At 35.6% G+C, this 12,983-nt stretch overlaps 1 protein-coding gene across 1 annotated transcript in view; it reads right to left on the reverse strand.

Moving 5' to 3' along the window:
- Window positions 1-12,983, reverse strand: part of DCDC1 (doublecortin domain containing 1) — a 447,948-nt gene that overhangs the window by 370,481 nt on the left and 64,484 nt on the right. The window contains exon 6 of the mRNA XM_043908575.1: window positions 7,658-7,863. Within this exon, the coding sequence (XP_043764510.1) occupies window positions 7,658-7,863 (206 nt within the window). The remainder of the gene's footprint in view (window positions 1-7,657; window positions 7,864-12,983) is intronic.

Genomic DNA, 12,983 nt, shown 5'->3' on the forward strand with positions numbered 1-12,983 from the left:
CTGTGGCTAGATTTTTCACTTCTGCTGTTGTTTTTAGAAGGGCAGAAGGTTTAAAATTTTGGGTAAAGTAGATTTAATAATTTTTGTTTCATTTTGTTTTAGTTCAGAGTTTTAGCCTAGCTAAGAAATCTTTGCCTACCTCAAGGCTGTAAAAAAGAAAAAATGTCTCTTCTGGGAGTTTTTAGTTTTACTCTTTGATGAAGTATGGATTGGAGTAATTTCTTATCATACAAACAGCTAATTTTCAGCAACATTTGTCAAAAAAAAAAAAAAAGACTGCCTTTTCCTCACTGAATTATCAAGATTAATTTGCTATTATATGTGTGGGTCAATTTCTGAAATTTCTACTTTCTTTCATTGCCCTTTATATGTATCCCAATGCCAACTGCATTCTGTCTTGATTATTTTAGCTTTATAATAAATGTTGAAATCAGGTAGTGCAAGACTTCTAAATTTGACCTTCCAACTCTTCTGCATTTCCTAAGCTTTTATTGATCTTTTTGGATCCACGATTAACTTTTCTGGTCTCTTCATGAACTCCCTACAAGTTCAATAAACTTCCTTCCCTCTGACTGATCAAAATAGAAATGTCTCACTAGCCTGCATGTACTGCCACAGCTGTTTCCTTTTTACATCGCCATTCGTTTTTCTTTTTTTTTTTTTTTACATCTCCATTCGTTTTTCTTTTTTTTTTTTTTTTTTACACCGCCATTCGTTTTTCTTTCCCTGGTAGATGCTTGTGCCAGGCCTTGTGAGTTACTTTGTCCATGAGTAACTTAGTGCTCAGCCAAGACACAAGGGGGACCCTGGGCAAAATTTGGGAACTTTTCTCTAAATATGTCCTTCATCTGTGGCATTTCATGATAGATTCCAACCATTTCAGCCTCCCAGAACTTCGATGTCTTGTGGAGACCATTGTGCTTTTCTTGGATTCTTTCTCCCTAGACCAAGTCCAAAAATTGCCTCTAGGGATAAAGATAAGGTAAATTGTAAGACACCTTTCGATTTTTCCTATTCTCTCAGGCATGATAGTCTGGTGCTTTCAGTTGTCTAATGTTTAAACATAGCTGTCTTGTATATTTTGTGCAGTTTTCAGTTATTTAAAATGGGATGGCTTGTCTGATACTAGCTTTTCTGTTATGACTGGAAACAGATGTCTCAAATGTTGTTAATGGTTATGTTAACTCATTTTCCTAGGCAGCACTAGAGGTAAAGAACCCACCCGCCAATGCAGGAGACATAAGCGACACGGGCTCAATCCCCGGGCCAGAAAGATCCCCTGGAGGCGGGTTTGGCAACCCACTCCAGTATTCCTGCCTGGAGAATCCCACGGACAGAGGAGCCTGGAGGGCTCTAGTCCATTGGGTCGCAGAGTCGGACATGACTGAAGCGAATTAGCACACAGCTCATTTTTAGGTGAGAACACATAGGAATTAAAATGTGACAAACAGTATATTTGTGGCAGTTTCACATAACAACAACAACAAAAAAAGTTCTTCAAGTCCAAAAATGGATTCTAGTCCTAGCTATCCCAGTTAATCCACTTTGGTTATGGCAATTAACTTACCTAAGTCATCATTTTCTAAGTCTGCAATTTTTCTAATAGTCCATAAAATTATATTATTTCATAAAATTCTGTAATTGTAGTGTCCAGAAATTAAGCTTCAACAAAGATACTTTAATGATAAGATATATATGAAAAACTAATTTAATAAACGCTTCAATTTAACCATTATTGTTATATGTTCTTAGAAATTTAAATGTATCAAGATAAAAAATGTAAGTATAGAAACCATGACAATTTTAATAAAAAACAAAAATAAATTTATCTTTTCAGATATAATATCTTGTTTATGTTTTAGCTGTTTAGGGGAGTTAAAGCATAAAGTTAAAGACTGCCCTTAATTACCATCTGTAACATAAATAAATCTTTATACTGAAAGTTCTCATTTGTTTTTATTTTAGCTAAGGAAATCCACCTCCCTCCTTATGATTTCATGCAAAAAAAAAAAAAATTCTGGCTGCCAAGTAATCACTTATAATATTCTGAAATAATATATTAATTGTATAACCCTAAAATTCATACTACATAAATAGAAGACAACTGGCAGTCCATGGCCTCTTGAGAATAAACTGTATTATCAATTTCTATATTTTTTAAAAAATCTGCTTTCATATTTTTTAATCTGATATTAAACCCTGGTATGAATAATAGGCTAGTTTTTAAAGCAATAATAGTATCAATAGGCTTTTGCTCATAGATCATAAAAAGCTCTTTAAAGAACTTCCAACATAAATAATTATGCATGACCTCCCCTGTCGGAATCCATGTTGAACATCCTTAATCAAATTTTGTTACTTCAGGTGCTACCTTTTGAATCTCTTAAAATGTTCTCTAAATTCTTTAATTCACACTGTGTGGAAAATCTCTGCTGTTATAGCTACTGATTTGTGTGTGAACATTCCACAGTCATGCTGTGGAATTTTGTATGTTGTATTTTTTTTTTAACTAAATTGGGCCTTTCCTATTTTTCTTTAATTGAAGTATACTTGGTTTACAATATTGTATCAGTTCCAGGTATGTAGAAAAATGATTCAGTTACATATATATTTTCAGATTATTTTCCATTATAGGTTATTATAAGATACTAAGTACAGTTCCCTGTGCTATATAGTAAATCCTTGCTGTTTACCTGTTTTTTGTATATTTGTTTGTATCTGTTAATCCCCTACTCCTAATTTATTCCTCCCAATCTCCCTTTCCTCTTTAGTAATCATAGTTTGTTTTCTACATCTGTGAACCTGTTTCTGTTTGTATACAGATTCATTTGTGTTATTTTTTAGATTCCACATATAAGTGATACCATATGTAATAAAACTTATCTTCCTCTGATTTCACTTATTATGATATTATCTAGGTCCATCTATGTCACTGCAAATGGCAATATTTCATTCTTTTCATGGCTGAGTAATATTCCCTTGTGTAAATATACCACATCTTCTTAAGCCAAATCTGGTGATGGGCACTTGAGTTGTTTCCATATCTTGGCTGCTGTAAGTAGTGCTGATAGGTATGCTGAGGTGCATGTATCTTTTCAAATTAAGAATTTTTGTCTTTTCTGGATATATGCCCAGGAACGGGATTGTTAGATAATATGGTAGCTCTATTTCTAGTTTTTAAACAAACATCCATACTGTTTTCCGTAATGTTTGCATCAATTTATATTTCAAATGGACCTCTCTTTTTAAAAAGTATTTTATTTATTATTTTTATTATTTGGCTGTACCAAATCTTAGTTGCAGCATGCAGGATCTTTCGCTATGGTACTTACACCCTTAGTTGCAGCACGTGGGATCTAGTTCCTGACCAGGGATCGAACCCACACCCTCTGCATTGAGAGTGAGGATTCTTAGCCACTGGATCAACAGGAAAGTCCCAAGGTTCTTTCTTAAACTTCTTAATGTTTTTTTGTTGTTGCTGTTTATTGAGCTATTTTTCAAGCTAACAAATGGTAAATACCGTAGAAGTCTAAATTTTCCTCTGACTTAAAGGCATTTGATAAAGTCTATTATTTATTTATATCCTGACTGTCATATGTGAGTAATTCCCTCATTACTTACGTGATCTTTCAGTAGTAACAGGGAAAAATCACTGCAATGAAATATGTTTACATACAAATATTAAGGGAATATTTACTTTTTTCTAAGTCAGACTTACTATACATATACTACTCCCATCTTGCTAACTTGTTGACATTTTCCTTTTCATGATTTCTGAACTCCTTGTACTAGTTCTCATAGCAACTAGTGACCTAATTTCCCATAAACTGTTTTCTGTCACACAACTTATCTTTCTCTTATACCACATGAGAAATGGAAATACAGAACAAACAGAAGACTGTGAAAATTTCCATCAATTTGTAAGTTTGAGGTTTTATAACACCAGAGAACAAGAGTTCTTAAATTTTAGTGGGACTAGGCAACATCTGAAGACATTTGTTGAAATTCAGATTCCCAAGCTCAAGAGATTCTTAATAGGCTTGGAGTGGGGCCCAGAAGTCTGAATTTGTAACATACAGACCAGAGGATTCTGGTGGAGGTTTTCTCAGAAAGTCACTAGCATTATGTGCACAATAGAGTAAAGTAAGATAGAGTCGGGACTAGGAGAGAGGCATCCAAGAAAGGAGACAGAAAAAGATAATCTCCAGGTTGATGGTGAAGGGACCAGGGTGGTTATAGGGAATAACCAGGTCAAACTGGAGTCAGATAACATGGGTTTTTTTCCATTCTTTCATTCATTTCATTATCTTTTTCATCATTTCCACCACTGTAATCTCATGCCATTAGTGATAGTACACAGAAAGCTAGCAAAAAACAAATAAATAAAATATAATTATTAACTGCTGAGAAAAAAATAAAGATGTCTCATAAAGGAAATGCTATCCAGGTGGCTCAGTAATAAAGAATCCACTTGCTAAATGCAGGAGACATGGATTCAATCCCTGGGTCAGGAAGATCCCCTGGAGGGGGAAATGGCAACCCACTCCAGTATTCTTGCCAGGACAATCCCATGGACAGAGAAGCCTGGTGGGCTATAGTCCATAGGGTCGTAAAGAGTTAGACATGACTGATCATGTGTCCCACATAATACAATAATTCACACAGCTTAATACTACTTCTCTGACAAAGATTCCAGGAGGTAACTGAGGGAAAACAAAACTTATCTACCACAATGCTGACCTCAAAAAGCTATATATCTAAGCAGTTTTCATTTTCCATTTACTTTGCACTTGTGTCCACAAATTTTTCCTAATATCTTTTTCAACACATGGATAATGTTTAGCCAATGCCCATAGTAGTGGGTGCTGTGTGATTACTACAATCATACGAAGTAATTCTAAAACCACCTGATTCCAATTTCAAGGAGAAGGACCATCATTCTGATATTCTAGACTATAGAGAAGAATGGTATCACTTTTGCCCTCATTGAAACTTCTTAGTTAACCTTTTAACCTTCATTTTGATTATGTATCTATTACTGAAATACAGTTATTTCTCCTTGATTCCATTCTGAGTATCAGAGAGGACTTTTAAGCTCCAACTACCTTATCACCCATCTTATATAATTCCCTCCTTATTTCACTGCAGTAACCTTCACCATATTAGAGTCCTTTACTTTTTACTTCAGTTTTATATTACTTAGCAATAATCTAAAAATAGCCATTAGTCCCTGATATTCCTAATATTTTATCATAAAAAAAAGTAATTTACATTTTTCCTATGACTATACCACCTTTTTAGTCCTACTGTTGATCTGGTATTTAATTGATAAATGGGCATTGCCCTGTGATTATCAACAAAGCTTTCAAAATTTAAACTTTATTCAAAAAAATATTAGCTAGCCTTATTTTCCCCTCCAAAGAGCTCTATCAACACCCAACACCAGTATTTAACTGACTTCTCTCTTTTACTGAATTCTTAAAAGCAATATTGAGACAAATGTTTACAAATACATTTAAATCTGAATCATGGTCTGACTTTTATAAAAATTGTGAAAGTTCTCTAAATTTTACAAACTGAAGAAAAAAATAAGTAAAAGAAGTCTTTGAACATCCAGTTTTAAATAAATTGACCTCTCAAGTCAAAAAGCAAAATAGCAGTGACATTTTTGTTTTATACTCAACCTTTCATCTAAGAACATGTAATCTGAAAGAGTGACTATTACCCCAATTTTACCACTGAGGCATAGAATTACAGAGATCGAACTGAACTCAAGAGGTTATCTAATCTAGCTTCCATCACCAGGAATGACTACATTTGAACAATCCAAGAGATGTCCGCATTCTCTATTTTTCAAAATCTCCAGGGAAGATGTTACAACTTGCCTTAGCAATTTGCTCTGGTGTGTAACATCCCTTATTTCACTCATAATCCAAATCTGCAGATAAGAAGGAAATCAAATCCAGTTTCCCAGCTCCTTAGTAAATATTCTTACCCAGATGTAGTTATAAAACAACTACAAAAATAAGTAGATGAAGAAATAGATATTTCAATAATAAAAATTTCCAATATTTAGTCAACTATTCACCTGTTTCAAGCAATATTCATTTTGAAAATATTCTGGTATAACAAAATGATTTATAGCTATCTTCATTTCACAATAAATGTTTCCCATTAATAAGAAAAATAAATTCTATTAAATGTGCATTTATGAGTCCTAAAGAGAAAGAGAAGAATGGGCTTCCCTGGTAGCTCAGCTGGTAAAGAATCCGCCTCCAGTGCATAGGACCCCGGTTCAACTCCTGGGTCAGGAAGATCCCCTGGAGAAGGGGTAGGCCACCCACTGCAGCATTCTTGGACTTCCCTGGTGGCTCAGACGGTAAAGAATCCGCCTGCAGTGCAGGAGACACAGGTTTGATTCCTAGGTTGGGAAGGTCCCCTGGAGGACAGCATGGCAACCACTCCAGCACTCTTGCCTGGAGAATCCCCACAGACAGAGGGGCCTGGCAGGAGCTCCAGCCCGTTGGGGTCGCAGAGTCAGAGACAAACAAGCGACTGAGCACAAGTACAGAGAGAATAGCCATCATACAGAGTGAAGTCAGCCAGAAAGATAAGGACCAATACAGGATACTAATGCACATATATGGAATTTAGAAAGATGGTAATGATGACCCTATATGCAGAACCAGAAAAAGAGAATAGCAAGATAAGAATTTAATGGGAACTTTCTGGGTGCCAGGCATTGTACTCCACACATACTACCACACTGAACACTAACATCAGTTTTATCAGGTAGGCATATTACTACCACTAGTTTTCAGATAAAGAAATTGAGACTCAAAGTAAGTTATAAAAGGTCTTACAGATAGTGAATGACAAAGCTAGGATTAAAACCTAAATAGTTTGGTTATGTTTCACTGTCTCTCTAATCCATATTTAATACATTTTCATTGCTTTTATTATTATTATTATTATCAAGCTACTTTAAGATTCACTGAAAAATCCTTATCTGGATGAAAAGTCTCCCCCTGACCCCCAAATTCCCATTAGTTTCTCTGTATTTTTAATATCAAAGACCCGGGAAGTACAAGAACCTTCTTTTAAAAAATGCATTTATATGACAATACTTTAAAATTTGTTTCTTAAAGTTTGGTGAATTGTCACATGATTTTTCTTAGCCCTATCCAGATTTACTTTTTAAATGCATATGGATACTTTTAAACAGAATCCTTGCTATTTCAGATGTCACTGATTACTCTGAAAAGCAGAGGGGTTTCTAGGTTTTAACTACTCTTCTAAATGAAAAGGAGCAGCTTTGAGCTTTGAAGCTACTTAAACTGACTTCAACCTAAATACCCTGTAAAGTATTATAACCAACTGGAATGTTTCCTCAAGTGTAAACATAACTTTTACCTAAGGAAATGGCTGAGTACGTTGGCCAAATTATTTCCTGAAATGTTGTTGCTTTATTTAAGTAAGTTATGTTGTTAGTGCAATAAACATACTTCTAAACAGCTGAATTTTTGCATTCTATATAATGACTCCTTAATATTTCAGTTTATTAGTTGACAGTGATATACAGAAGGAAAAAACACATTTCAAGAGCCATAAAAACTCTGAAATTTAATTTTTACTTCAATATTTAACACAAGATTACCTTTTTCATTGTTTCCTTTCCCACTGTAATCTCATGCCCATCCTGCCCCGTGCCATTCTTAAAGAGCAGAATTCGGGCTGAGGTCTTCTCAATAAGTTTCTGCATTCTAACAGAAAGAACAGGCTTGGTTTTCCGTCTTTTGACATCAGTAGGAAGCATCAGCCCATTCATTGTCCAAGTTACTTTCTTCATTAACAACAGATGGTCTAGAAGAGATTTTTTTTTAAGTCAAGTCAATATTTGGCTTCGAAATTAAAAATGGACACATCACACTTCCCCTCCCCCTATTACCTATATTGAATACGCCGGCCACTCTCCATTTAGATGCTGGTTTCCTAAAATGCTACCACCAGCTTCCCACTAACCGTGACATAAGCTGTAGCAAGCTGTCTGCTCTGATAGCCTGCATAAATCATCATTTCTGAAGGGAACAGATGTTCAGGGTATGAAAGAGTAATACCACAATTTAGTCCTAATTAAAATTCACCTTAGCATGCCTCTATCACTGATCACATGCACTGAGCTGAAAGTGTCCATTGAAAGGGTCTAAGATCCTTTGCTTACTATTAAACAACATGGGTCCTGAACTTTTGTGTTCTTTAAGGGTGGGAAAACACCTTTTTCCTCTTCAATATGATTATTAACCATGTTGCTTTAAAGAAGACAACCTCCAAGTAGTAGCCTTATACATGATTCTTCTCTTATGACTAGAATGAAGGTGCCTTCTAGGACATCTTTGGTAAGAGACTGAAACTATTTCACTGAAAATGAAACCCAGTTTTTATTAACAATTTATTTTGACCCATATATTTTCAAAGATGTGTACATGAATATAAGTTTCAAAACTCCCACTAATATTAATGGGAGTGCAACTAAATTACTATGTATGACTTTGAAAATGTAAGGGTAAGAACAGAAGTGCAGTATATTGCATACTAAGTTTCTGTCAGCATTCCTCCCTTTTCAAGAGGTTTCATTTCACAAATAAATAATTTGCACCTGAGTTGTTTATTTGTGCATTCAATTTATTTTAGATTATATTTTCTGTTCACACAAATTACAAAAATACAATGATTCCTCCCTCATCTGCTAATCTGCCCTAGTAAGAGAAACAAAATTTTATTTGCATATAACTGAAAGTAGCTGCATTTATTTATTTACCCAAATTTCCAAATAACTCTTTGCTATTAGCATTTACCTTGAAAGAAGCATGACCTTTTGAACTTAGAAATGGGACTTCATATAAAATCTGCTAGTATTGATATGAAACATGAGCCAGTGTTTTTTTTTTTTAATGTTTAAAGAGAACTTTATTATGACAGTGAGTTTTGACTTGAAAATCATTCCGTGAAGTGGAAGTGAAAGTGGCTCAGACGTGTCTGATTCTTTAAGACCCCTTGGACTATAGCCTTCCAGGCTCCTCTGCCCATGGGATTCTCCAGGCAAGAATAATGGAGTCAGTGGTTTTAAACAACCTTTAGGTCCCAGAATGGCTATATTAAATGTTCACACAACTTTCTCTCTCCCTCTCTCTCCCCACCAACATATACAGACTCACACATACATACATGTACACATATACACAGTGAGCAGAAATAAAAGCAAACCTTAGAGAATAAATTAAAACTAGTAGATTATAAATATGATTAAGATTTCAAGAAGAGAAAAAACTTTACAGAAATTAATGACATACTTTATCACTTTGTAATCTTAAATTGGAGAAGAAAATGGCAACCCACTCCAGTATTCTTGCCTGGAGAATCCCAAGGACAGAGGAGCCTGGTGGGCTACAGTCCATGGATAGCGAAGACTTGGACACGACTTAGCAACTAAACAATCTTAAATATATAGGAACTAGAATTAGAAAAATAAGTAGAAGTTAATAAGACCATACATGCCTGAAAGAATTGAAAACAGGTAGTCAAATAAATGTATGTATGCACATGTATGTTCATAGTGGAACTATTCACAGCAGTTAAAAGATATAAACCAAATCTCTACCAATGGATAAATGGAAAAATAAATTGTGGTATATATATATATATGTGTGTGTGTGTGTGTGTGTGTGTGTGTGTATTTTTACATGAAGGAATATTATTCAGCAATAAAAAGAATAAAATACTGATACATACTACAATGTGGATGATCCACAAAATATTAGGTTAAGTCAAAAAGCATAATGAAAAGATGCTCAACATCACTAACTACAGAGAAATGCAAATCAAAACAATGAGCATCACCTCACAACAGTCAGAATGGCCATCATTAAAAAATCTACAAATAATAAATGCTGGAAAGGGTGTGCAAAAAAAGGAAGCCTCCTATACTATTGGTGGGAATGTAAATTGATAGTAGGGAGAACAGTATGGAGGTTCCTTAGAAAACTTAAAATAGAACTACTATATGACACAACCATCCCATTCCTGGTTATATATCCAGAGAAAACCATAATTCAAAGATACACACGCACCCCAATGTTTATTGCAGCACTATATACAATAGCCAGGACATGGAAGCAACCTAGACGTCCACCAAGGAATGGATAAAAAAGAAGTACTATGTATATACAAGGGAATACTTTTGTTGTTGTTGTTTAGTTGCTAAATCGTATCCAACTCTGTGCCCATGAACTGCAGCATGTGAGGTTTCCCTTTTCTTCACGATCTCCCACGGTTTGCACGGTTTGCTCAAACACTATCCACTGAGTCGGTGAGAACTATCTAACCATCTCATTCTCGGCCACCCTCTTCTCCTGCGCCCATCTTGTCCAGCATCGGGGTCTTTTCTACTGAGTCAGCTCTTTGCTTCAGGTGGCCAAAGTATTGGAGTTTCAGCTTCAGCATCAATCCTTCCAATGAATACTCAGGGTTGATTTCCTTGTAAGACTGACCAGTTTGATCTTCTTGCAGTCCAAGGGACTCTCAAGAGTCTTCTCCAGCACCACAATTCAAAAGCATCAATTCTTCAGCACTTGGCCTTCTTTATGGTCCAATTCTCACATCTGTACATGACTACTGGAGAAACCATAGCTTTGACAATATGGACCTCTGTTGGCAGTCAAGTCTCTGCTTATAATACCCTGACTAGGTTTGTCATATCTTTTCTTCCAAGGAGCAAGCATCTTTTAATTTCATGGCTGCAGTCACCATCTGCACTCATTTTGGAGCCCAAGAAAATAAAATTTGTAACTGCTTGAACTTTTTCAACTTCTATTTGCCATGAAGTGATGAGACCAGATGCCATGATCTTAGTTTTTTGAATGCTGAGCTTTAAGCCAGCTTTTTCCCTTTGCTCTTTCACTTTCATCAGAAGACTGTTCAGTTCCTCTTCACTTTCTGACTTTAGGGTGGTATCATCTGCATATTTGAGGCTGTTGATATTTCTCCAGGCAACCTTAATTCCAGCTTGTGATTCATCCCAGCCCAGCATTTTGAATAATGTATTCTGCATACAAGTTAAATGAGCAGAGTGACCAAATACATCCTTGACATACTCCTTTTCCAAATTGGAACCAGTCTATCATTCCATGTCCAGTTCTGTTGTTTCTTGACCTGCATACAGGTTTCTCAGGAAACAGGTAAGGTGGTCTGGTATTCCCATCTCTAAGAATTTTCCACAGTTTGTTGTGATCCACACAGTCAAAGGCTTTAGTATAGTCAATGAAGCAGATGTTTTTCTGAAATTCTTTGGCGTTTTCTGTGATCCAAGGAATGTTGGTAATTTGATCTCTGGCTCCTCTGCCTTTTCTAGGTCCAATTTGGACCTCTGGAAGTTCTCAACTCATGTCTTGTTGAAGCCTAGCTTGAAGGATTTTGAGCATTACCTTGCAAGCATGTGAACTGAGCACAGATGTACAATAGTTTGAACTCACATTGCCCTTCTTTGGGATTGGGATGAAAACTGACCTTTTTCAGTCCTGTGGCTACTGCTAAGTTTTCCAAATTTGCTAACATATTGAGTGCAGCACTTTAACAACATCATCTATTAAGACTTGAAATAGCTCAACTGGAATTCCACCACCTCCACTAGCCTTGCTCATCATAATGTTTCCTAAGGTCCACTTGGCTTTACACTTCAAGATGTCTGGCTCTAGGTGAGTGACCATCCATCATTGTTATTTGAGTCATTAATACCTATTTTTATACAGTCCTTCTTTGTATTCTTGCCACCTCTTCTTAATCTCTTTTGCTTCTGTTAAGTCCTTACCATTTCTGTCCTTTATCTTGCCCATCCTCACATGAAATATTCCCTTGATATCTCTAATTTTCTTGAAGAGAAATCTAGTCTTTCCCATTCTATTATTTTCCTCTATTTCTCTGCATCATTCACTTAAGAAGGTCTTCTTATCTCTTCTTGCTATTCTCGTGCATTCATTTGGGTATATCTTTCCCTTTCTCCCTTGCCTTTTGCTTTTCTTCTTTTTTCAGCTATTTGTAAAGCCTTCTCAGATAACCACTTTGCCCTCTTGCATTTCATTTTCTTTGGGAAGATTTTGGTCACCGCCTCCTATGGACAGAGGTTCATAGTTCTTCAGGCACTCTGTTCACCAGATCTAATCCCTTGAATCTCAGCCATAGAAAATGAAATTGTGCCATTTGCAGAGATGTGGATGGACCTACAGACTGTCATACAAAGTGAAGTAAGTCAAAAAGAGAAAAACAAATATAGCATATTAATACACATATGTGAAATATAGAAAAATGGTACAGATGAACTTATTTGCAAAGCATAAATAGACACACAGACGTAGAGAACCTATGGCTATAAAAGGGGGAAGGAGAAGTGGAATGGAGTAGGAGACTGGGATTGGCATTCATACAATACTATGTATAAAACAGGTAACTAATGAGAACCGGTTGTATAGTACAGGGAACCCTACTCAGTGCTCTGTGGTGATCTAAATGGGAAGGATCATCAGAAAAGAGGGGATATATGTACACAGATAGCTGATTCACTTTGCTGTATGGCAGAAACTAACACAACACTGTAAAGCGACTATACTCCAATAAAATCTTTTTAATTAAAGAAAAAGAAATGAAAGTCAAAAATAAATAATAAAAATGAAAAAAGGATATATACCATATAATTCTATTTATAAGAACTATCCAGAATAGGTAACTCCAGAGAAACAGAATTCAAACAGATGTGTGCCAGGGGCTAGAAGAGGAGATAGTAGGGAGAAACAAATGGATAAGGGGTTTTACTTTGGAATGATGGGAATGCTTTGGAACTAGACAGTGTGGTTGCACAATACTGAAAATGTACTAAATGCCACTGATTGTTCACTTTAAATGATTCATTTTATGTTATGTGAATTTCATCAAAA

Source organism: Cervus elaphus, chromosome 1 (assembly GCF_910594005.1).
Source record: "Cervus elaphus chromosome 1, mCerEla1.1, whole genome shotgun sequence".
NCBI lineage: Eukaryota > Metazoa > Chordata > Mammalia > Artiodactyla > Cervidae > Cervus > Cervus elaphus.